Source organism: Rhinolophus hipposideros (assembly GCF_964194185.1).
Source record: "Rhinolophus hipposideros genome assembly, chromosome: 7".
Lineage (NCBI taxonomy): Eukaryota > Metazoa > Chordata > Mammalia > Chiroptera > Rhinolophidae > Rhinolophus > Rhinolophus hipposideros.
The window spans coordinates 78,397,006-78,424,234 of NC_138053.1; the positions used below are offsets into that span (position 1 = coordinate 78,397,006).

Genomic DNA, 27,229 nt, shown 5'->3' on the forward strand with positions numbered 1-27,229 from the left:
ATGCTCGGGCAGCTCGTCTGTTGGCACCTGCTGGCTTTCTTTTTCCTCCCATTTTGCCTGTGTCAAGATGAATACATGGAGGTGAGCGGAAGAGCTAATAAAGTGGTGGCGAGAATAGTGCAAAGCCACCAGCAGACTGGCCATAGCGGCTCCAGGAGGGAGAAAGTGAGAGAGCGGAGCCATCCTAAAACTGGGACTGTGGATAATAACACTTCTACAGACCTAAAATCCCTGAGACCTGATGAGCTACCGCACCCTGAGATAGATGACCTAGCCCAGATCACCCCATTCTGGGGCCAGGTACTCAGAATTCTCTTCTAAGGATTACTGGGAAAGCTTCATGAGATTGGCTGTTCTTGCTCCTTTCAGCTCTGATTCTGAGGATGAATGCTGTCTAGAAGTTTGCTGTGCTGCTTGTGGGTCTCTTTCTGGGTGGCTCTGGGATACGAGGGGGACTGCGGGTCTGTGTGAGAAAATCAACAGAGGTAGTGCTGATGTGCTGGGACAAGGAGAGCCTGCAGCGTCGTGGTCACCCCATCCAAAAGCAGAACAGGGGCCACCAGCTCCCTGCTAGGCTGTGACTTGGTTTTTTTCTTCTGTTAGTATTAGTGCGGAAAGAAAGAGTGCAGACAGACGGATGACTGTAGCTACTCATTTGCAGATCATAAGACAGATGTATTTTCTTAATCCTTCCCAGCAGGGAGAAGCTACCCAGTGAGTTTTCCCTTTGATTTGCCAGTTTACTGTGACATTTTATGCCAGGCTTGTTGATTTGATTTATAGCATGCAAGGTTGCTAAATTTCTGTGTTCAACCTGGACAAATGTTTCGAAAAGGATCAAAGAGTTGAAAATAAAAAAGACTGTGCGTATTTAAACTGCAAACCTTTTATGCGTGCTCTAATGCCTGATAATTACAGTGGACTTGATGTATTTCTCAGGGGATAAGCTTAGCAATCAGGAAACATCTTTACATTTCATAAGGTAGTGGGAGAGTGTCAAGGTTTCAGTGTAGTGAATGGCAAATTGGTGAAAAACTCAATTTAAGTTAAAACATTAAGAAAAGGAAGAAACAGATCTTTTAATGTCTTTATTTTTCAAATTATTAAAACATTTTTTAAATTGAGGTAACATTGACACAGAACATTATATTAGTTTCAGGTGTACAACATAAGGAAGAAACAGATCTTGATTTACCTTCTAGGTATCAAGCATGCTGAAATCAGATGAAGGGGCACGTGGAGTCACTCTGAATTATATAGTATTTGAACATATAGGTTTTACCACAAGAATTGACTGCTTCAATGCATTAAATGGGCCCTGAAAAAGTGCTTGCAGTTGAAATCTAACCCCTCCTACCACAGATGGAGAAATTTGGTTTGAGACGGGTTCTCTGAACATACCAAGATCACACACAGAATCAGCTGTAGATCTGGGACTTTGAACTTGATCACACAAGTCTGTGGGGCTGTGTCAAGAAAAAAAAAAAAGCTTCTTTAAGGAGCTACAGAATAAATGATAACCTTTAAATGCAAGCTCAGTTTTTGAAAACCACTTTGAGAGATTGTCCTTCTGTCTGACAATCTTCTGGCTAAAGGGTATTTACGCTCATTTCTGTTTTCCATAGTGGTGAAGATATTTCCACCTTTATCCAAGCCTTGGTCTGGACTTTCCATTTCAATAGATGGGCTCTTTGCAGCATGTTTCCTGGCCAGGGCAGCGTGAGTCCCCAGAGGCAGCAGAAGGCAGATGTAGATTGTCATCAATCATTATTTCTTGGCAACCAACACCCAGCAGGCCACTGAAATCCAAATTAATTTCTACTCCACCCACATTCTGGCCCCCATAGGCATCTAGCATGTGAAAACAGATGAGGGGTGGCGAGCAAAAAGCCACTTTCTGGCTGTTTTTGAAGCCAGGGGGCTTTCAAACTCCCCTGGGTTCCTGAAGTATTTCCAAACAAACGTCCAACAGGAGATACTGAGGAAATTTAGTCATTGGTATTTTAGTGGTTTTCAAAACACTCCTCTGGGTGTGGCCAGTTAGCTCAGTTGGATAGAGCATGGGTGCTCTTAGCAACAAGGTTGCCGGTTCAATCCCCACATGGACCATTGTGAGCTGCACCCTCCATAACTAGATTGAAACAACTACTTGACTTGGAGCTGATGGGTCCTGGAAAAACACATGTAAATAAATAAAAGTTTAAAATAAAAGAAACAACTCCTCTGCTAATGGGTATGGAAACCCACATTGAATTTTGGGTTATACTGTGTTCTTCCTTCTTTCCTCACTTCCTCCACCCTTCTTCTTTCAATTCTCCTTTCTCCTCATTCATTCTTTCACCAATCGTTTCCTGATCTTCTACTATGTGCCCAGTTTTAGAATGGGCATAAATATGCCCAAGCTCCTTTCTCTGAACAGTTCTGAAGGATTCTAGTGGGGATAAATTAGCAGATAGGTAAATACCATATGAATGACGAAGTCAATGCACAAAAGGCAGATGAGGAAACTGTCAGAGTGACGGTGACCACCGAGCTGGATCTCAAAGATGAGACAAAAAAGGTAGCTGTCCATGGAAGAAGTAATAATAAAATAAAATAAAATAAAATAATAAAATAATAAAAAATAATGTACCACAGCAAAGAAACTTGAGAAAGCCCATGAGGAGTGGGTGTGGCTGGAGCTCCTGAGGTGTAGGAGAAAGACATGGGGTGATTATCAGGCCAGGCTGGAGGATTCTGGTGGCCAAATAAGGAGCTTAGATGTTACTTTGCCAGCAAAAGTTTTGTTTGTTTGTTTGTTCATAGCATAGCAGTGAGGTGATCAGTTTGTGTTCTAGAAAGATGCCTCTGGTTATAGGGTTCGTGGTGGATTCGAGTGTGCAGAGATGGGGGTAAGCAGACCTGGACTCTCTTTTCCTGGCGTTTTCTTCTCCACAGCTCTTCATCAATCACCTTTATCAATCTCCCCGCCTCCTTCTGGATACCCTTCTCTCCCTCCTCCCATTTCCCTTCTCCTTCTTTCTCTTCCCTCTTCCTTAGGTTAAAGAAGGAGCTATGGACTCTCTTTCGTAGAAGTTACTTACTAATAGCAGAGCTCAATTCTGAGCAACTGCTCCTGGGCCTCCGTCTACCAAATGGATGGAACTTCTCTTAGAGACTCCACCTCCCACCCATTTGCATGTCCTTGATGTTCAAATTTGATTTGATTTTGGCAAAGGGGTTGATAAACTTAAGAGGGTGATATACAGTAACTACCTAATATGTAATCCTCCCTTACCGAGAAGAAAACTTCTCAATTAACACATCCTGTTGTCTAACTTGTTCTAAGACTTCAACAAAAGGCTTACTAAATTTGTTCTATTTGACTGAACTTTGAAAGACAAGGCCAAAGGGAGGAACATGTGAAATGTCCTTTGGAGGTGCCCAACTAGTAGTAACGAGAAGTCTCTCCCTGTTTTGGTGGTGGGTCTAGTGCTCAAAGAGCCACAGGAAGCTTGGGCATGCACGCCAGCCCTAGTTAGCTCTGGTACAGCAACCCCTTCTCCTGGAGTTATCTAGTATCTCATGCCTAGATACCCGACGTTAAAAACAAAACATTTCTAAGTTATTGACTGAGACTTTGGGAAAGACTTTAGTATCTTTGTTTGCATCTTAGAGCAGGAAAGAAAATTCATGTCCATCTTTACCCAATCTTCTAACTTAGTAGCCAAGAAAAATGATGTCCGGGGGAAAGTGACTTCAGTAAAGTCACAGAGAACTGAGATGGGAGTTCAAGTTCCAGTTCAGTCATCTTTCCAACATTCTTAATGTCTCGGTATTTCAGTTCTATTCTTAAAACAAATGGTTCCATTTCAGGATTTTTCCTCCTTCCCCTCCCTTCTTCTCTAAAATCCATTATTGGCAGAGTCCTGGATTTCTTGGAACTTAGAGGGCTGTATTTCACATTAGCAAAGTCATACCAGGAAATTATGGAATACTTACTTCTCAAATTGCATCTTTGGATTAGAAGACGGGGCGGTGCTGTGGTGTCTGACTTTCTAAGTGTCTGAAAGCCCTTGTCTCAGACCAATTACTTTCACTGATTTTCTTTTCCTCCACCAGTTTCACAAAAGGTTTTCATACCTTTACATGCTTGGGTCTAGGGGGCTAAAGACTAGATAAAGACTTATCTCCAAATTGTAGCTCCTGATCACTCAAGACTTAGGTTCTGAACTGTTTCAGGAGATGGCCTGAACCATGGATACTGTTCTGCATTTTCCCCAGATAGCTTGGTGGAAACCTTTAGGAAACAGGAATGAGAGAGTGAGGGAAAAGTCCAAGCTCATTTTTTATTTAAAAAACAAAACAAAAACAAACAAAGAAAAATAAGTAAAGTCTAAATGTATAGCAATGCGAAGCCTTGATCTACTTTTCTGTTCAGATTTCTAGTGATAGAGAAAATGCAAATTTTACATCCTTTCTTCTTCTCTCCCTCCTTTTCTCTCTCCCTTCCTCTCTCTCTTCTTTCCTCCTCCCTCCCTCCTTTCCTTTTTTAAATGAATCCCTTAGCAACAATATGCTGTTTTCAAGAAACTGTTGAATTACAGTTGGTGTCTAGGAAAGATTTTACAAGTTATTTGTGTGATGTAATTAAGAGGCAAGTTGCCCCTTTAGATGAGATTCCAAATTTCATATGCAACTGTAACCCTTCTGTCAATCAATTTCCACCAGATGTGTAGCTCCTTGAAGTGAAAGCACAAATTTCCGAAGTTTATCTTTGAATCAATAAACATTTTTAAGTCAGTGTCATATTTGAATACATTTAGTACCTTTTAAGTACTCATTAAATATGGTTCAAACAATGCGGTAATCACTTTAAATTTTGAAGTGGAATACAAAACAGATCATGTTAAATACTTATGAAGAGGAAGTGATGAGACAGTAAAGAGTTAACAGAAGCAGGCTTGTGAGCTAACAGGATAGCACAGGCAAGAAGTTAACAGGAACGAGCTTGTGAGCTCCCAGGAATTACCTTAAAAAAAAAATTAAAAAAAAAAAAATTTACCACGTGGCTCTGAAACCCTGGTTAGCACTGCACCTGCAAGCTGACAAGCACCTTACATCCATCATAGGTGGGAACAGAACAGTTCCCAGGAGATGACAATTGTAATAGCAGCCCCCCTACATCCTGCATAGAAAAATATAAAATATAAACGGAAACTCACCGCAGTGGTACCTATGGGACTCTGCCCTGGCAAAGCTCCTTGTGCCTGTATTCTCTCTCTCTCTGCCTGACTTTCAATAAACCTTTTCTCGCTCTCTCACTTTGTAGAGTCTCGTGGTTTTTTCACTTTTGCAGATGACCAGGGATAATTAATTAGTACACCAGTACAGGAAGTTTAAGTTGTTTCAAGACTTACCACCATTGATGTTACTATTTATCAACTGAAGTTTAAATTTAAGCCACTCAAATACTTTTGAGTGGCTTCTCAGATGAACCAAACTTGAAATGAGGCAATTAATAAAAATGTATTGGACTAACGAATACTTACTTCATGTCTTTAATTTCCTCAGGTAATTTAAGCGTGTTGTGGCTGTTTGAAAAGCCAGTGTTACAATTCAGAATTTCTAAGAATTCTTAACCCAATATCATGAATATTGATAGTCTTACTACCTGTGTTTGAAGTTGATAATTTATTATTTGAGGTTCTTTCTATTTAGTCTAGCTACATCTGAGGCAACTGGCCATTGGGAAAGAAAGACTGTTTCAAGACTCCTTCTGGGATTTCTTCTTTTTGTCATCAGGAGCAGCAGAAAAGTACTTCTCAGGAATACTGCCCCAATCCCTCATTCCCACCCACACTCTTTTCCAAAGAGCACATTGTTCTATTGATGCTCCTGTTTCCTTTTCCTTTTTGATCTTTGGTTCACCTTAGCTACCCCTGACTCCTTTGCCACTGACATCTCCACCCTACACCATCTTTTCTGATGTTGCTGGGGGTTGTTTAGAGCTAAACTTTCCTAGGGAACAAGGACAGAGAAAATTCAAATGTCCTAATTACTCACAAGTACCTTTCTCTGAAGCGTCTCTTTGTATCTTTTTGAAGTCTCCACCATCAGGAGGACTGCCCCCGGACTGCAGCAAGTGTTGCCATGGAGATTACGGCTTCCGAGGCTACCAAGGGCCACCTGGACCTCCTGGCCCCCCTGGCATTCCAGGTAAGTATGAGAGAGGTGAACTGGTGCCATCCTGATTACAGACTGTGCCAAAAATGGAAGCCAGGAGTGAACCTAAATAGAGATCACTTGTGTGTGATCCAAAGTGTAGACATGGAAAATTCAAGAGAGTTGGGTAGACTGGGTTTATAGAGACAGTTTAGGTGGAACAGTTTAAACTCTGTAATATTGATTATCTATACAACCCGCAGGCATCAGTCACCCTGAGACACCAGATTCACAGGCTGGGAGTCTTCTCACAATCATGGAGTTTGGAACTACCTCATCTTGGGACTTACCCTTGTTTCAGTGTTTCTACCACAGCATGGTTCATGCATTACATTATACCTAATTTTCAGGAAATTTATGAAGTGAGGGTGTGAAGGAGAGGAGTCTACTGGTCTGGCTTATAGGTTATCTCCATGCTGTCATTCCCTGAGCTACCCATCTTTCTGTCAGATTCTTCATCCAGCGAAATTTTTCTTCCCGTGGCCTCAGGGTCTTTCATGTTCAGCTATCTCCCAGTTGATTTGTATGCCTCTTTTGGGCTCATGGGAATATTTTCCCTCTCCTACACCATGTGGCGGCATGGGCAATGCTGTAGAGCTCCATTGTGCTCCTCTAGACCCACCATTCAACCATCCCTGCTCTACTGGGTGGTGTCCCAGGCATGTGGGGTTTGGGTAATTTGTTAGTATCCTGAGTCAGCCACGGTAAAGGCAACCCAGCTCCCCTCTCTCCTAATCTATCTGGGGTTTTACCTATTTTCTTTCCGAATCTATAGGGGGTTTTAATTATTTCCTTTCCTCCCAGGTCAATTCCTGGAGGTAGGACATTTTATCAGGGTTTGGCAAAGGTCCACTTGCTTTTCTCTGACTTACCCTCATCAATATTAATATTTATCAAATGAAGTTTAATTTTTAAAAATATTTTTGAGTGATTTCTCAAATGTAACCAAATTTAGAAAGAAGAAACACTCTGTTTGACTTTAAATGGTGATGACTGGCTTGAAATCTATGTTACCGAACACCAGGGACAGCAGATAGCAGGTGCAGTGGGTAGGGGTAGGGCCTCGTCAGACCCTTCTGCACTCTCCTAAGGTCTAAACTCTTCTGAGGTGACAGGATCGGCTGTCCTAGCAGGAACAGTTTTATCATTAGCACATTAACTGGTCAACACAGTCAAAGTTCATCCATCTGGAAAGATTGCAAGCCTGGTATGATACTTGACCAAAGGTAGCAGAAAAAATAAACATCAAAAGGGCCTGAAAGGCAACAAATCTAAAAATAAAAGAAGAGGTGGAGACATTGTCTCTTAGTGGCAAAGTGAAGAGTTGAAATCATTATCCAAGCTGTGCTTTCAGAATTACTGTGAATTTTTTTATCCGTGATTTCACTTTTTCACCATTTATAAAAGTGGTACATGTCTTGTAGAAAACTTCAAAAGGACAGAAAAGTATGTAGAGTGTCACAAAAATCACTCATGTTCCATCCATTCACACACACACAAAATATTCTGTACATATTTTTATGTAATTTGTTCTAGTCTTTTTCCCCTTTTGATATAACATGTACATATATATACACATACCACAGTTCATGCCATATATATATATAATACAGAGAGTGCCCAAAAAATGTATACACATTTTAAGAAAGGAAAAACTTATTAAAATTGGAATACTCAACATACACTGATAACAAAAATGAATACGAGTCATGTTTGATTCCTGCAATTACACTCTGCTACCATAATTCAATTCAACTTCGAAAATTCATACATAGATAACGTCTCTAAAATGTGTACACATTTTTTTGGCACCCCATAGTATCTTGCTGTCCCTGTTGATTCAAAACCTTTTTATCTAAAAATATTATGACCATTATGAAATGTTATAAATATTTTTCTTTAGCATTCTTTTTTTGTGTGATTGTATAACATCATTTTCTGGGATGTCCTATTTTTTTTTATTTAGTCCTTCCAGTACTGGTGGACATTTAGGTGGTTTCTAATCTTTGCTATTATAAATTATGCTTTGATAATAAATCTTCTACACAATTTTTCATCCAAGTCTTACTTTACAGGAAAAACAGGCTTTGGAGCCTTAAGAGTGAAAAAAAAAAAAGAAAAAAAAAAGAGTCTCCAAGAGTGTTTTCAGTGTCCCATTTAAAAGAGATTCCATTTGATAATGTCTCCATGGCTGTGCTTGGGATTGTTTCAAATGATCCTCTTTTATAATTGAGCTGGTACATTTTTGAAGAAAGGGGCTGTGTAGAAATAGATGGTGAATATGAGTGACTAGGCTTTCTCATATAATGATGTCTGGTTGTTTAAGGAAATCATGGGAACAATGGCAATAACGGAGCCACTGGCCACGAAGGGTCCAAAGGTGAGAAAGGAGACAAAGGTGACCTGGGGCCAAGAGGAGAACGAGGGCAGCATGGCCCCAAAGGAGAGAAGGGCCACCCGGGGATTCCACCAGAACTGCAGGTAAATTGTGCTCGGTATATCTCCAGGTGGCTTCTACATTGTCTTGGCTGTTAGGGTCCAGAAGTCAGAAGGCTTGAGTGCTTCTTCAAGAGCTCACCAATGTTGAGTAAATCTGAGTCTCAATTCGTTCATCTGTAGGATGTTTGCGTAAGATCTATGCTGTTCAGGGTGATTTGCAATCATTCTTAGGGAGAAGAGAAATTGATGAAGGGTGAAATTCAACATCCTCAATAGACCCAATACAAGGCAACCCTGAATATCAGCTCATCTCCCATTTTCCAAATGAAAAGATATGTTAAGTAAAAATGTGTTTTCGCAACACGAATATATAAACTTCTGGATACATAGAATATTGTAAGTAGACATTTGACCATTCCATTTGTTTATTAATTTTGTTACATTTACATATTTAAATCACATATATATGGATATTAATGAACATATATTGCTTTCTATCAACTCAGATTTTTGTGGCAAAATTTTTATCTAAACCTTTTTCATCAGTATCTTCTTTATCACTAGAGACACTTTATTTTGAATTATCCACCTACAAATTTCCAGACAAGATCATACTTGTTTCAGCTTAAAGTTTTAAAAATCCATTCATCAGGCTATGATTGGACATTTTAACCCAAATTCACGTATCTATTTATCTATGTTTTTTTCTTGTATAAGTGATCTTCAAAATTTTTTTTTACCAGTGACATCTAAAACTTGAAAATGTGAAATTAGGTCACCAAGAAAATTACTAAGTCTGGATTCTTTTTTTATTACTGTGGCTAATATTTTTAAAATTGATTTTTCCAAGGGCTTCCTATGAACATTGAAAGTTAGTATTTTTTATTAAAGTTGTTTCTGACTGGTATGTCTTCTTGAAACAGTAACTTGTGATTAAAATAAAGTAACTGAGGGAACGTAGTGTAATATGAGAGATTTTCAAAGAACTGGACTATAAAGCAACTCTTGTCTGTAGTGGCTGTTTGACCACATATAAATTCCGTCATTTTTCTGGGCTTTGTGCAGTAAGAAGCCCTGTGTGTTACTCTATCTGCTTTTGTGGTTTTGTAACTTTTTAATGAATGCTGTTTAATACTTTTAGCAACCTGTGAGCCACGTGCCAGTATAAATTTACAAAGACAAGGAGACGAATGCCACTTGGACAAGTTAAAGATACCTAATAAGATGAATGATGAACATTTTCAAAACTAGGAAGTCTAACCCCAAACCTGTAAATGGTTATACCTGGCCAAGGGGCCCTGGAGTATCTGGTTTCATAGAAAACAGTTACTAAATTTGCTCCAGCAACTATTTGACCCTAAAACCACAATTGTATAATAATTTAGAAGAACTACTTTCCCATGTTTTAAACGAGGTTTTACACAGGAGGGAGGACTGGACTTAGGCAGATTGTAAAAGAGGGTGATTTCCAGGCTGCTTTATTCCTTTTTTTAAGTCCCTCCTCTGGTGTCACCCTTTCCCCATCCTTCTGCATCCACTGCTCTCATTACTGTCTTTCTGACTGTCCAAGTCCTTTCTCTGTTGATTCTCTCAGGCCTGCCTTTTCCTCACTCCCCACCCCACGTCTTCCAGAACTTCAAATTATTTGATCTCTCACCTCTTTCCCTAAAACTTTCATTCACGGAAGACAGATAATCCCAGGAAGTTAAAGAATATATAGATCTAATTCACACTCAGTTTCAATGACCTGTTTGGACAGGGGATTGGCATTGATTTTCTAATGTGACTCCACTGGCGGTGCAATTCCCATGTGTGGGTATTTCTCATACCACCAAGCAATTCTCCAACACCAGTTGAGTGTCCTGCAATTCACCTTTATTCTGACACTACCTGAAGATAGCATCAGTTCCCACAGGCTGAGAGCTTCATCCGACAAGATGGCCCCTCCCCCTTCAGATGCCAATAGAAGTCCAGGTTGTCACCTGTGCTTCTGATCGTCCAGTTATAGATGGATGGTTTCAACGACCCCCTCCTTGATTTTGATTAATTTGCTGGAGTGGCTCACAGATTCAGAGAAACATTTTCTTACTATATCACTGGTTTATTATAAAAGGTTATAAGTCAGGAACATCCAGATGAAAACAATGCAGAGGGCAAAGTATGGGGAAAATTCACAGAGCTTCCATGTTCTCTCCTAGAACATGTACCACTCTCCCCAAATCTGCATATGTTCACTAATTCAGAAACTCTCTGACCCCCTTACTTTTGTGTGTGTGTGTGAAGGCTTTATTACACAGTCACGATTGATTAAATCATTGGCCTTTGGTGATTGAACTCCATCCCCAGTCCCTCTTCCCTCCAGAAGCCAGAGGTCTAGGTGGGACTGCAACTTCCAACCCTCTAATCACGACGTTGGCTCCACAGGCAACCAGCCCCGACTTTAGGTTACCTGTGCCACTTTCCAAAAGTCACCTCATTGATATAATAAAGGACACCTTGATCATTCTCAACCTTTATGAACTTCCAAGGGTTTTAGTAGCTGTGTGCCAGACCCACCTGGGATGAAGACTAAATATATACAGAGGGTCCCAAAAAATGTATACACATTTTAAGAAAGGAAAAAAACTGTATGAAAATGGTAATATTCAATATATACTGGTAAAAAAAATGAATACGAGTCATGTGCATACTTTTTTTTGGCACCCTTGGTATTTATTATAAATCCTTTTTGGGGAAAAAAATAACACAGGGTAAAAAAAAAAATTAAAAAGTTGTTTGGCTTCAGGGCTTCTCAGATCGTTAATATGCTAATATGCATTTTATAATTATAAGTAGAAGATTTCATCCAAGTTTTCCCAATATTATTTGACAACAGAATTTAATATTTCAAAAACCATTTTAAAGTCAAATGTTCCTTGAAACCCATGATATATATGATCATTTTAATGGCTGCCCAGCATGAAAATGCTAGATATTACCACAATTTATTTAATTCATTCTCCATAGATTCATGTTTAAGTTACCTCTGATCTTGCTATTACACATACTTTTGAAATAAACTTACTTGTATGAAAACCTTATTTCTTTAAACTAAATTGCCTATGAATTAACCACCAACTCTTTCCTCAGATTGCATTCATGGCTTCTCTGGCAACTCACTTCAGCAATCAGAACAGTGGGATTATCTTCAGCAGTGTTGAGACGAACATTGGAAACTTCTTTGATGTCATGACTGGTAGATTTGGGGCTCCAGTATCAGGTGAGATGTAAAAATAAATGAATAGCTGAATCAATCAATCTAACAATCTGGAAGGAAAGAAAGAAGGAAGGGAGGGAGGGAAGGGAAGGATGAAGTGGGAGGGAACAAAGAAAGGAAGACACTTAGGGAGTTATTCTTTCTGATTCCGGTTAAAACAAGCTGCTCATACATAGATTTCTGTTGGATTTCAAAGTAATTGAATTAGAACCTCAAAAGATAAAAACACTTTTTAAAATGACGGCCGTGGTTACTAAAATTGTTATCTCTGATTTGAACTGACTTAAATAATTCCTATGGAGGGCATAGTTGGTTGCCTTAGTTACCTTTGACTTGAAAAGTCCTTAAATCATAATTCTTATAGTTTAGATGTGTCATAACACTGTCCTCTCCTAGCCACCACCCCAAGGAAGTCCTGATCCTATTTTTAATTTTTGAAAAATGTTGAGCACTTCTATATTCATTTCCTATTGCTACTACTGTAACAAATTATCACAAACTAAAGAGCTCAAAACAACACAAAATTATTCTCTTACAATTCTAGAGGTCAGAAGTTCAAAATCAGCTCATCTGGCTAAACTCAAGGGATATGCAGTGCTGGTTTCTCCGGAAGCTCCAGGGGCTGGCCTGTTCCAAGTTTTAGAGGCTGTGGTCATCGCTTGTCTCTTGGCCACATCACTTCAATCTGTGCTTCTACTGTCACTTCACCTCCTCAGATTCTGACCTCCTGGGCTCTCTCATGAGGACAGTGTGATTTCCTTAGGTCCACCTGTATAATCTAGGATAATCTCCCCATCTCAAGATCCTGAATTTAACACCTGAAAATTCCCTTTTGGCTCCTATGGTAACTAACATTCACAGATGCTGGGGACTTTAGGACCTGGGTGTATTTGGAGCCATTATTCAGTCCCCCACCAACTTCCTTACTTTCTAGCACCACAAGTTGCTTCAGGCTCATCTTCCATTTTATTCCTGTCCCAGCTCTGGAAATACCACTTCTGAAGGAGACTTTTGTTGTTGTTGTTTTAAATTGGAGAATAGTATTTAAAAACCAAGATCAAGGTACTAGACGTGCTCGTTGCTACTGTGATGTCACTGCTTCCGGGTCCTATCAACAGAAGAGCTAAAAATATATGTTTGGACACTAACCCATGCATATACACATATCAATATTTATTTCCCTGTCTATCAACATTGTGTGTTAATAAACAAACACACACACACACACACAAATACACACATACGTGTTTATTCTCATACATCTGACTCAAATATAGCACCACTGGATTCTTTCTAGAATTCCTTTTATAATTTATTTGTCACTTCCTTCTTTGATAGTGAAAAATCTGGCTTTAGAAATCTACAATATATTTACGTATTTTATGAACCTTAGTATTCAAATAAAGTAGTTACAAAATTGCTAACCCATGTCCATGAGAAACAAATATACCAAATAGGTATATTGTTGGTGTATAATGTTGGTGTACAATTCTTTTTATCTTCATAGTATCCGCTTAAAACAGTCACATCCTTTCTTCCCCATGCCCTTCAGTTGGTTACTTCATTCATTTATAATACAGTTAGATTCATTTGTCTGTCTCATCTTGAGTTTCCTTGACATTCTGGCCCAGTCTTAAAAATTCTGTATGCAGCAAAATTAATTCTTTGTGGTATACAGGTCTGTGGGTTTTAACAAGTGCATAGAAGTGGGTCCCCACTGCCACAGTATGGACCAGTAGTTTGTTTCTTTTCCTTTCTATGCAGCATTCCATTAAATGAATATATTACAGCTTGTTTATCCACTCATAGATTTAAAAGACAAAACAAACAAGCAAACAAACCACATTTAGTGGTTTGGTGAATGGACTTTTTGTAATGTTTCTCTTTATCCTTGATAATATTTCTGGAGTCGACTTTGTTTAATATATTATAGCTACTCTAGCTTTCTTTTGGATAGTATTTGCATGGCATATTTTTCCATCCTTTACTTTAAAGCAACTTATATCTTTATATTTAAAGTGGTCTTCTTATAGACAACATATTGTTAGTCTTAATTTTCTTAATCTAATTGGATAATCTCTGTGATTTAACCAGAGTGTTTAGCTCATTCACACTTAATGCAATTATTGATATATTTGGATTAAGATTTATCCTCTTGCTATTTCCTATTTGCCCTACCTGTTGTTTCTGTTTTCTTTTTCCCCATTTCTTGAGCACATTTTCATTCCATATTAGTTCTATTGATTTATTATTTAAAACTGTTTCCTAAGTTATTGTTTCAGTTGTTACATTGGCATTTACAATATTAACCACCAATTAATCAGAATCTACATTCAAATAATATACGATTGCTTAATGTACTGTGTAATGACCTTGCAACAATTTTTTCCTAATTCTTCCCTCTGATCCTTTGCATTACAGTTATTACACACTTTAATTTTTTTACATGCTGTAAACACACAATAAATTGCTACCATTTTTGCTTTAGATAGTCAGTTATCTTTTAGAATAGTGTTTCTCAATCAGAGGTGATTAGTTTAGACTTATCCTGCAATTTAATATATTCAGTGTTCACCATTAATCATTTTACTGAATTTCCCAGACATCTCTTTATTAGCTAAATTTTATCCTTTAATTATTTTCTCAAGAAGGCTTATGACATCAGTGTTCCCTGAGACTTTATGTGTCATAACTTTTTGTCATAACCTTGGCTGCATATAAAAATCTTGGCTTACAGTTTTTCTTTCCCTGTCTTTTGGCATTTGGCCTGAAGAACTCTGAAGTAAGTCTGAGTTCTTCCTCTTATAAGTGACTTAATCATTTTGTTTAACGTCCAAAAACTCTTTATTTTTTTTTTACTTCAAACTCCAATGATTTTTCTAGGATAAGAGTTGGTCATTCTGGGTCAACTTTTTCTGCTTTGCAGTGTGTCCTTTTGTTGTGTAAGGGTAATCCTTTTTGTCCAGGAAAGTTTCTTTGGATTATGTTTTTAATTATAAATATCCATACTGTTTTTTCTTCTCATTGCTGTACTAAGGTGGGGTGGCAATGGGAGCAGTCTGACATCTGCTAAGAATTCAGGCTATAAGTGGTACATTGTCTATAGAATATTTTAAAACTGTAATGAAATCAACTAAAAGTTAGATTTTTCTTATCATCATAGACCAGCAATTCTAAACAATGTCACTGATAAAATACTTCCTGTGGGGTGGACCACTCACAATCATTCCCCCCAAGCCCTGACCCCCTCCCCATGTTCCTTAGTATACCACTGGTTAACTTCTTTAAGGATTCCAATTATGCCTTGTTTGTTTTGTTTTCAACTTTTTTTTTGTCTTCCGTGTCTATTATTTAATCTTTCGGTGTTCTTCGTCTTCATTTCCATTCCATCTTGTTTGCTTTTTCTATTTCTGTACTGCATGTTCTTAACTGTGTCTTCTGAGGGTTTATTTTCCTTTTTGCTTTTCTCAATTTCTTCTCTCTTGTTCGTGATTCTGTGATACCTTTTTTTTGTTTTTGTTTTTGTTTTGTTTTGTTTTGTTTTGCTTTTTCTATGTCTTACACCAGTTTTCAATTCTTTTGTGGGGGCATTTCTATCATGATTTCTTGCATTTTGTTTCATAATGTTCTTTCATAGAGATATTTACTTCAGTAATATGTTTTAAACTCATAATGCAATATTTGGTTACAATTTTCATCTACTACATGACAACATTTCCTCTTGGTGAGTCTTCTTCATTTATTGTAACTTTTGCTGTTCTTTTCTACTTTTTAAAAATTAACTGGTGGTTGAATAAATTGGATTTTTCTAGACCCACTGTATGCAGTAGTTTCTTGTGGGGACCCCAGCAGCTTTCAGGCTTGGTAAATCAATGGCTCCCTGCTCTCACTGGACTCACTGGCCCTTTGAAGTTGAGCCCCTCTCTGTGTGTTTTCCCTGTATGGCCACACCTCCTCTGATTCCCCAGACTGTGCTGCTTCCAGGGAGACTTCTGAAACCGGCCTTGAACTTGCCACTTCTTTTGTCTTTAGGAGCCTTCTATTAGCTGGCAGATTCTGAGATCAGCCACTGCAGGACTGCTTTCCACACTTTCTGTACTTTATTTAACAACTTTCCCCGAACACTTAACTTTTGCTTCATCTCAGCCCTGCTCATTGGAGCTTTTTTTCAGCATTTCTTCTTCAGATTGTCCCTTCCCTCTCAGGGAGTGTATTTTTCTTGGCACTGTTTGAGATCTGTTGTTACTTGGCCTCCTGAAAACTCCCTACCCCCCAGCCACGTTGCCTCCATGTGACTCTGCCTGCTGTCAGTGACATTTGACCACACTTACAGGTATTTTAAATTTACTGGTGGTTTTTTTTCAGTCTCTTAGTTGTGCAGAAAATGGATACTTTCCGTGTTTGTTTTCAACTTTGCTTCTTTCTCTATATGGTACACAGAAGCAAAAGAAGAAAATTCTGATGGATGCAGTGGCCATGTAAGATTTGTCATAGATGCTTTGAATGTGTGCCTTGATTTATTTTTTTATCTGCCAAAATCAGAAAGGAACTGACATATATAGTGATAGAAGCAGTCTTTCATCACACTTCAATCAGCTTTAAACTTTCTTTTGTGATTTTTCTGCTTCGAAAGTCTACGTTATCATTTTCCTGTAACTGTTTTTTTTTTTTAAACACCGTCTGTGCCACAGATTACAAAACTGCCTAGATAAGCCCAATCAATTGTTCCATTGCTATCACTACGGTCACCTTTGAAGTACTTCATAATTGGAGTTCAAGGATTTGGTAGATTTTTAGAACTCTTTTGGGCTGGACATAATTCTGACAATAACAACTATCATTTGACTCCCACTTTACTGTTTAAACCTCATCCAATAGATTGCAAAATGACCATTTTATGCTTTTCCACTTTGGGAGTGATGAAACAAAAAAGGCTGCTTTTTGCAATTACAATGACACAAAGATCTGAAAACCCAAGTGCAGGTGTGTTGCCTCTGGTTTCAGTACCTTCCCTTGCAGAGGAAAGCCATGTGTGGATGAAATATATATTCACTTTTATATTTCCAACTCTAGGAATTTCATTTATTCACCATCTGGTTTCTTAGTCTGCTTTTTCTAAAATGCTTCTGCAATCTGTTTTTTATAGTAGTCATCATTTTTTTTCATGAAAATTAATATCCTTTCTTGTCCTTTTGATTCCAGCTACATCTTCTTGAGGCATTGAAAATTGGTGTGTTTGTGAGAGAGAGAGAGAGAGAGGGAGAGGGGGAGAGAGAGAGAGAGAGAGAGAGAGAGAGAGAGAGAGAGAGAGAAACTAATAAGAAGTTTTATAAAATGTGAAAAACTGAACACATATGCACTACTTTCTTTGAGTCCTCTAATTTTTATCTGCCTTTACTTTTCATCTGTGGACCAATCTCTAGGCCTATGAATGTACGTGACTGATTTCTATTCCATTTCCTTTATTCCCAGCACATTGAATACGCAAGCCTGGCACTAAATGAAGCATAATCATTCTTCTTTATTTGATTCAACATGATACCCTTGCAGCTTCTTGCTTGATTACACCTTTGGAAAAGAGCATAATACTGTGCAGTACTTTTTCAAAAGATGGTTCCAGGTTTTTCTCTCACAAAGCCTGTTATGGTCAGAATGTTTGTGTCCCACCCCCCCACACACACCCCAAATTCATACATCGAAAACCCAATGCCCAAAGTGATGGTATTAGGAGGTAACTAGATCATGATGGTGGAACTCTCATGAATGGGGTTACTACCTTCAACGAAGGAGCACCACAGATCTCCCTAACTCTTCTGCCATGTGAGGGCCCAACCAGAAGTCTGTGACTTCGAAGAGGGCTCTCACCTGACCATGCTGGCACCATGGTTTCAGACTTCCGACCTGTAGAACTATGAGAAATAAATTTCTGTTGTTTACGAGTAGAAGCGCCTCAGTGTATGGTATTTTGTTACAGCAGCTTGAACAGACTAAGACAAGGCCATTAGCTTAAAAATGTAGCATGGAAAACAATAAGAGCTTAATGATTTATATTCATTCATCGTTCCAAAATGTACTCTCAAGTCTAAGACCCGTTGGAGTTGAGAAGATTTTCCTTTGCTGTCATCTTCCTACTATTGGATTCTTCTTAATCATCCAGTGAAGGTATTTGCCACACTGGCATTTAGAATGTAACAGGTCATATTAAATTGTTTTCGATTAGGAGCCCTAGAATCTTACAAGAAAACTCTTATGTCTTAAAATATGTTCGACTTCTTCAAATGAGAAGGATTCCTAGTTTTAGTAGCAAGGTCATGTGCTGAGTCAAAGTTGCGTCTTTCTGTTTATTGTACATGATTTCACCTAGTCACAATGGATAACACGAGAAATTACTGGAATTGAAAATTACTGGAATTGTAATATTTCTTTAGAACTGATGAACATTTAGCTTTGCGACAGTACTTTCTTATCTTTGGCTAATATCTGTGGCAAGTGTATTTATTCCCTGTAATGTACTTTGTTTATTTTGTTGGGCCCCAAAGGGCCATGTGTTAATCCGTGCATAGCTCTAACCTTGTCCATACATGTCCTGTGGTGGGTGCTGATGACAGTTAATCTGTACCTAGGAACAGCATGTTCTGTGCCCTAAGCACTTCGTTGGCGACAAGTGAGATACACCCAAAATGAGGTTGACTCTTTCCTTTAGAGTTTGTAATCTGATTAGGGACACACAGTACAAGGTCAAGGTCAGACAATTAAGTTCGCGAACTCATCCTAGAAAAAGTGCTCCATACCTCATCACTGAATATCACTATGGTCACCTTTGAAGTACTCCCCTTGGGAAGCTATGCACTGACACCAGCACCTAGTCCACCCTTCAAAGCAATTTTAGAACTCTTTTTCTGGAATGGCCAGCACAGCTGTCATCGTATTACCCTTGATGTCCTGAATGTCATGAAAATGTCTTCCTTTCAATATTTCCTTTATCTTCAGGTAAAGAAAGAAGTCATTGGGGGCCAGATCAGGTGAGTAGGGAGGGTGTTCCAATACAGTTATTTGTTTACTGGCTAAAAACTCCCTCACAGACGGTGTTATATGAGCATGTGCGTTGTGATGCAAGAGCAGTGAATTGTTGGTGAAAAGTTCAGGTCGTTTTCATCTAACTTTTTCACGCAACTTTTCAGCACTTCCAAATAGTAAACTTGGTTAACAGTTTGTCCAGATTCATAATGAATAATCCCTCTGATACCAAAAGAAGTTAGCAACATTGCTGCAACAAGTTCGCAAACTTAATTGTCAGGCCTCGTATATCCATTGAGAAAGTCTCCAAAAAATTTAAAGCAGTTTGAAGGTAAGAGCAGGTAAAGGGGCACTCATGCAAATGAGGGCCAAGAAGAACCTACACACCACATAGACTATTAACAAAAGAAGTGTGAAGTCATGTGGCACCTCTCCCTGCGATCTCACAGCACTCAACGTATGACATATTAATGTAACTGTAAATAAATACCTGCCTTTTTCAGGTGTGTATTTCTTCACATTCAGCATGATGAAGCACGAAGATGTTGAGGAAGTGTATGTGTACCTCATGCACAACGGCAACACAGTCTTCAGCATGTACAGGTGGGTGGTCTTTTCTATCACAGGTAGCATCCACACTGCCATAGTTTGCTCAAAGGATGGCACATGCCAGGGAACTGATTCTATAAGAATCGACACAGGCTGACATGGACACTGTCAGCACTGAGATGACTCCTGTACACCAATGTATGGCCAGATTATAATTACTATTTGGGAAGAAGTAAACCCGATGCACTTAAGCATAAACAGGTTAAGAAGACTTGAGCTAATTTCTTGCAGCACTCCCCGTAACTAATCATTTGTATTCTTTTCTTAACTCACTATTTCTTCTCTTCTCTCTCAACCTTTTCTTCTGCTTTCTTACTGTCTTGCCCCGCTTTGCCTAGATTTTAGCCTTCGCCATCCAGCTGGCGGATTGAGAGCTGGGAGTGGGTCCCTCTCTTTTAGCTGTGCTGCTGCTCTGATATTTATCCTAGCAACCTGGTACCGGGAATCCTTGGGGAGGGAAAATTATTTTAAAGAGAAATATTTCAACGTGCCCTGATGTAAACTTAGGATGTGGGAGAGAAGCAGAGCCCTCATCTTTCCTATAATTAAATCAGTGGTGGGTGATCTCTGAAAAACTTTGAGGCTGTTTTCTTTTCCTTGTTATTTTTGATGACTTGTGAGAATTACCATATTTTCTTTTGGAGTCTGGCCTCCAGTGGGAGGATGCATTCGAAATACCAAACGAGAAAAAGATGAGTTAGGCAGGTGAAGCTGCTGCCACAAAGAGATCCAGAATGCAGAGGCTCAGACACCCTAGAACTCGAGTTTTCTCATTCAGTTCCAGGCTGGGAAAGATACGAGGCAGAAAGGGTGAAGGAGGGGATTGTGTGGATGTTGGGAGGAGGGCGTGGGGCTCGGCCTGGGTTTGGAAATCACAGTCTGGTGAAAGCCATTCTGCTATCTGTAAAACTGACTTCCCAATTCTCGCCCGTCATCGTATGCCACAGTCAGAAGGAGGAAAGAGCATCAAGCTTGTGGAAATGTTTATCCATCAGGCATTTTATTCAAAGAACATTGTCACATTGTTCCCCACCCCTAACTGCACCTAACGAATGCAAGGACAGCAAGGAAACGGAGAGCAGTTCCTATGGAAGAGGGGAAATGGAGTCTAGTGAACAGCTACCCTTCTGTGCCCCTCTGACTACCAAGTATCTCTTGAACCCTTCTTCCCACACTTAGAATGCATGTCTCGCCATCTCTGCCCCCATGGGAGAGAGACTAAACTTCAGTTAATGCATCCAGCTCAAAGCCCAGAATCTTAGGGGATGAGCAGTCCTTTCCATCAAGTCAGTCTCTGGGCTCTTTCTCCCTTTGGCTTCTGATGCTTCCTCGGGGAGGGTCTTCCGTGGCCTCCTCAAAAAGATAAATAGGTCCTCCTTGGCTCTTTCACAGCCCACTTTCTGCTGGTGCAAATCTGAGGAATCAGCGTATTCAGTCGAACATCCCAAGCCCTTTTTAGGCCAGGTTTGGATTTTTGGGAGTAATTTAGCAGGCTTTTGCTCTACTGGCTACCAGTCAGTTATGTGTGTTAGTAAACCACGGCCAGAGTTATGTGGGGCTTTTTTTAAATTTTATTGGGGAGTATTGAGGAACAGTGTATTTCTCCAGGGCCCATCAGCTCAAGTAGTTGTCCTTTAATCTAATTGTGGAGGGCGCAGCTCAGCTCCAAGTCCAGTCGCTTTTTTCAATCTAGTTGCAGGGGACGCAGCCCACCATCCCATGGAGGAATCGAACTGGTAACTTTGTTGTTAAGAGCTGGCCTCTAACCAACTGAGCCATCCAGCTGCCCTCAGCGGCAGCTCGGCTCCAAGTCCAGTCATTGTTTTCAATCTTAGTTGCAGGGGGTGCAGCCCACCATCCCATGTGGGAATTGAACTGGCAACCTTGTTGTTGAGAGCTCGTGGTCTAACCAACTGAGCCATCTGGCCGCCCCTCTGGGAGCTCAGCGGCAGCTCATTGTCTTCTATCTAGTTGTGGAGGGCGCAGCTCACTGGCCCAGGTGGGAATCGAACCGGCAACCCTGGTGTTCAGAGCTCGTGCTCTAACCAACTGAGCCATCCAGCCACCCAGTGTTATTTTTTTGACAGATACTTTTCCGTCCTGTTATTTCCTTGATTCCTTGTTGTCATGCCTTTCTCTTCCAACTTGGTTACCACAAGGCCTTCCAAAACAATAGATTTAGGTAGAATGGCAATTTTTTTAAACTTATTTTTATTGAGGTATAATTGACATACAACATTTATTGACATATATTGGTTTCAGGTGAATACCATAAGGGTTCTATATTTATATCTATTGCAGATTTTTTTTCTTGTGGTGAAAACTTTTAAATTACTCTCTTAGCAACTTTCAAATATGTAATATAATTTTATTAACTATAGTCACTATGTCCTACAATACATCCCCATGACTTATTTATTTTATAACTGGAAGTTTGTACCCCTTGATTCACGTCACCTATTTTGCCACCCCCCCACCACCAAATCTGTTCTCTGTATCCATGAGTGTGGTGGGTTTTGTTTTCTTTTTTTTTTTTTGATTCCACATGTAAGTAAGCTCATACAGTATTTGTTTTTTTCTGTCTAACTTACTTAACATAATGCACTCAAAATCAATCCATATTGTCACAAATAGCAAGACTTCATTTTTTATGGCTGAATAATATTTCATTATGTATATAATATATAATATAATATGTATATTATATTATATATTGTATATATATATGCCACATTTTTTAAAAATTTGTTCATCCATTGATGGACACTTAGGTTGTTTCCATATCTTGGCTATTGTAAATAATGCTGCAATGAACATGGGGGTACACATATCTTTTTGAGTTAGTGTTTGTTTTCATTTTCTTCAGATAAGTACCCAGACATAGAATTGCTGGATCATATGGTGGTTCTATTTTTAATTTTTTGAGGAACCTCCTTATTGTTTTTCATATTGGCTGCACCAGTTTACATTCTTACCAACAGTACACAAGGATTCTCTTTTCTTCCCATCCTTGAAAACACTTGTTCTTTCTTGTCTTTTTGATGATAGCCATCCTAACAGGTGTGAGGTGATATCTCACTGTGGTTTTGATTTTCATTTCCCTGATGATTAATGATGTTGAGCATCTTTTTATGTACCTGTTGGCCATCTGTATGCCTTCTTTAGAAAAATGTCTATTCAGATCCTCTTCCCAATTTTTAATCGGATTCTTTGGATTTTGTTTTGTTTGTTGGTTTTTTTGCTATTAAGTTGTATGAGTTTTTCAAAATATATTTTAGATATTAACCCCTTATCAGATTTATATGATTAGCAAATATTTTCTCCCATTCAGTAGGTTGCCTTTTCATTTTGTTGATTGTTTGCTTTGCTTTGCAGAAGCTTTTTAGTTTGATATAGTTCCACTTATTTATTTTTGCTTTTGTTGCCTTTGCTTTTGGTGTCAAATTAAAATAATTATCATCAAGACTAATGTCAAAGATCTTACCACCTATATTTTCTTCTAGGAGTTTTATGGTTTCACATCTTACATTCAAGTCTTTAATTTTGGGTTAATTTTTGTATATGGGATAAGATAGTGGTCCAGTTTCATTCTTTTGCATGAGGCTGTCCAGTTTTCCCAACACCATTTATTAAAGAGACTGTCCTAGAAAGACAATATTTTTAATTCATCAGATTGTGTTGCAGGCTATGTCTATTTGATTGAATGAGAAGTCTTAATGGGCTGACATCAACTTTTATCTCTGTTCTTTCTGGTATAAAAGCACTTGTCTTTTCTAATCCTGTTAAGCCCCAACAGTCTACACTCTCTCTGCTTCAAACATGTCAGTTCTTGTCTGAGCTTATCTATACTAGAAACATCTTTCTAAAAACAGCCAAGAGTATTTTGGCTTTTTCTAATCACTTCCTTTCTTAATGTATAGGCTTGATAGGCATTAGGTTTACCTTCCAAGTTATCGCATGTTTTCTCAAATATTTTTCTAAAGTATAACATGGATCTCCAGCTTTTAAACCCTCTATATTTGTTTCCTCATAGCTTTCTGCCTGACCATGACCCAATGCAACATATAGATGGTCCCTGACTTACAAGGATTCAACTTACAATTTTTTGACTTTACGAATATGTGAAAGCGATACTCATTCAGTAGAAACTGTACTTTAAATTTTGAATTTTGATCTTTTCCTGGGTTAGTGGTGTGTGATACCATACTCTCTATGTTGCTGGACAGCAGCAATGAGCCTCCACTCTCCGTCACCCACACAATCATGAGGGTAAATAACTGATAGTCTACAGTACATTTATTGCCCAACTGTAGGCTAGTGTGTTAGCTCGTAAGTGTTCTGAGCACATTTAAGGTAGGCTAGGCTAAGCTGTGGTGTTCAGTAGGTTAGGTGTAGTAAATACATTTTCAACTTATGATAAGTTTATTTGAACATAATGATATCATAAATCAAGGAGCATCTGTATTTTAGTTTGGGTTATGGCAGCACCCTCCTTTGGTATCAAATTCTAAATTAATTAGGGTAGACTAAACTGCTGTCACCTTGGCCCAATGTAATGGCTTGAACATAGCAGAAATTCCTTTTCTTCTCATGGAACAGTCCAGAATGGTTGTTCTAGGTTGAGGCACATGAGAAAAAGCTCTCCTCTACATAGTTTCCATGCACTTAGGCCTCAACATATAACTTCCAAAGTAATTCTCGTCATTTTCATTAGCAACCCCTACAGTCATAATGAGGAGGGATCAAGGAGGGATGTTTGTGAGAGTTGTGTTGGCCAGTCCTATTAGTGGCACATATTACTTCTTCACCTGCCATTTGAAGAACTTAATCCCAGGACTATACCTAAATGCACGAGTCTGGGAGTGAAGGGAGGGCAGATTTTGGTAAAGAGCTGGCTGTCCACTGCAAAGACTGAGTAGTTGATGCCTTTTTTTCCTTTCCAGCTATGAAACAAAGGGGAAATCAGATACATCCAGCAACCATGCAGTCTTGAAGCTGGCCAAAGGAGACGAGGTCTGGCTGAGGATGGGCAATGGCGCTCTTCACGGGGACCACCAACGCTTCTCTACTTTTGCAGGCTTCCTGCTCTTTGAAACTAAGTAAATATTTGAATAGACCAGATCCACTTTGGGGGAGACTTGTAGCGAGCTGGTATTGTTATTCATATGATCTGAGGGACATTAGAGTTGAGGGTTCTACATGTTGTGTTTTAAAAATGTTTGTATTGGTTACATTGCTAATCATGCTACAGTACAGCTTTAATGTGGGATGACTCAGGGGCTCAGAAGAATAAACCACAAAACAGCTTTCCCAAGTGCCCTTGACTAGTATACTTAGCACCTTTATCACTCTTCCCTTGGCACCTAAAAGAAAAATCCCCTCTTGATACAGGTTGGAAATAATTGTTCCCATCGGAGAAGTCATTCATAAAGGGTTTGGGCTGCTCTGTTTTTAATTTAATAGCAGATTTCAGGAACCCCTGAGGTTTTGGGTTCATCATTATAACTTTTCAGAGAATAGGATGCAGTGATTATGATGGCAACAGGGCAAGAACAGGGTCACTTGCCAGGACTGAGGTACCAGAAACATTTGTGAAGCCTACACTGGGAAGTAACACTTTGATCCAGTGGGTCAATATTCATGAATAAAGTATAGAAATTTTTTCGTAACTCCAGATAGCTTTTAGATAGCAAAAGTATTCACAATACCCACAAATAAGTGCCCCCCCCATTCTTTTTTTAAATAAGGATACTGCTGTAATTAAATCTTAACTTCTAACAGCTTGTATTTTGGGAAATAAAATTTTCTCATGATCCAGAATTGAGTTTACCAGATCTGGTTTATCAGATTGACTCTTTTCCCTGGTGTTTCTTAGATTATAATAGATCTTTGTTCACACTGACCTGCAGAACCAGCTGAGGTGAGTTTAAGTCCACATCGTACGGACAGAATCACCTCTTTTCTCTCAATTTAGAAATTATCCTAATAAACTTTACACACACTGACACGTCGAGTTAAAGGAGATACAGACTCAGTTATAAACAGTCAAAATAATGGTGACAAAATAGGAGACATGCGTCTCCATATGTTCATCAGCCTGGACGCGCTTTGAACCCCCCTCCTGTTGGTTATTTTGGAGGCTTCATTATGGATGCATGATCGATTGAACACTGGCCATCGATTGATTCAACCTCCAGCACTTCTCTTTCTGGAGGTCAGGGGATGGGACTCAAAGTTCCAATCCTCCAGTCACATGAAGGAAGTCACCAGGCCCAGCCCACAGTGAGGAACAGGACATGACACAGCCATGTGACTGCCAGGATGTGGGATCATCGGCCATGTGTCTTAGAAGCCTGCCAGCCATCCTCACATGCTGCTGCCACCAAAGGCTTAGCTTGCTGAGGACATTCCCATTTCCTGCGCACCCTCATACCTGTAACATGCCTTTGGTCAGAGGGTTGGCCAAGGGAACAAACTCAGTGTGAAACTGTCAAACAATAACTTGTGACTCAGATTCCTGGTGTCATTGATGATTTGCTTTCATGAAATACATTAACATTAGTAAAAAGTTAAAATCATGTTATATTTTCAGGACCTAAATGAAACCAGGAATGCATGCAATGCGTAATTTAATGGGAACTCAAGAAATAGTCTAATAGCAACCTATATTTTGAGATAATTCAAGCTTCCCAGTCATTCCCAACACATATACCATTTTATGGCCCAGATCGACGTAATGATATATCAAAATCTGTGCAATTGAAGTATAGCTTTAAAAAGAAAAAAAGGAGACATGCAATAAAATCCCAACCTTTATAAATAAAAAATGACATGACTTCCTGGATTACCATATTTAATCAATATTCACACAACAGCTGTACCACTTGGCTTTTGCCTATTCCTCCACCCAAAATCTATTCTCAGAGGATTAAATCAGTCACCAAAAGGATATTCAGGAGAATGCACTATAGATACTCTCTGAAGATAGTACCCAAAAATAGTACCCCAAATTAAGCAAAGAAAGCATTATTGGAATACATGTTTACCCTGATGTTGAATCATATTTAAAATGCACTAGAGAGACGCGTATTTGACAAATATTGTATAATGAATTCCCTTAGAAGTAATGAGCTCTGAATTTATTTTCTGTTACCATTTGAATTTCCACAGAGGCTTTTTAACTATGAATTTACTCATATTGATTACCCCTGTAGCCGGAAGTGGAGAGAATCAATTAGGGCTGCCCTATTAGCCAACTTAGTGTGTTTCATGCTCAGTTCAGCCTTTGACACTTCTTTTGATCTGCAAATATTTTTAAACTCTTCCATATGCAGTACTATTTAAAAGTGAATGGATATTAGCTATAAAGTGCTTGACTGGTAATGCGTTTGTGGTGTTGGATACATCCCCATCCCCCATCCCTTCCTCTGGAGCTGTGGGGTTATGGGGTTGAAGTTTACAGTGACCAAATGTCATAATATATTTCGTAACAGTGCATTGCCAATAGATATTTGGATGTTGCATGCTGTCCAAAGGAATTCCACATCTAAAAACATACTCTAAAAGTACAGTACCTAGAGGAGGAAGATATTGTCCTGGCTTTAGATAAAATCGAGGCAAGAAAAACGTAATAAGCATTATATGAAAATAAACACACCTTTGTTTAATGTACTATTTTATAATGTTCTTAATAAAGTTAAATAG

General features: G+C 39.0%; 1 protein-coding gene across 1 annotated transcript; it reads left to right on the plus strand.

Moving 5' to 3' along the window:
• C1QTNF3 (C1q and TNF related 3) lies at positions 1-27,229 on the plus strand (the record flags this gene model as incomplete). Its single annotated transcript, XM_081054043.1, has 6 exons — positions 1-300; positions 6,087-6,198; positions 8,531-8,685; positions 11,773-11,902; positions 19,420-19,519; positions 24,469-27,229. 6 exons carry the CDS (start codon positions 1-3, stop codon positions 24,626-24,628), a joined length of 957 nt encoding a protein of 318 aa, XP_080910169.1. The 3' UTR covers positions 24,629-27,229.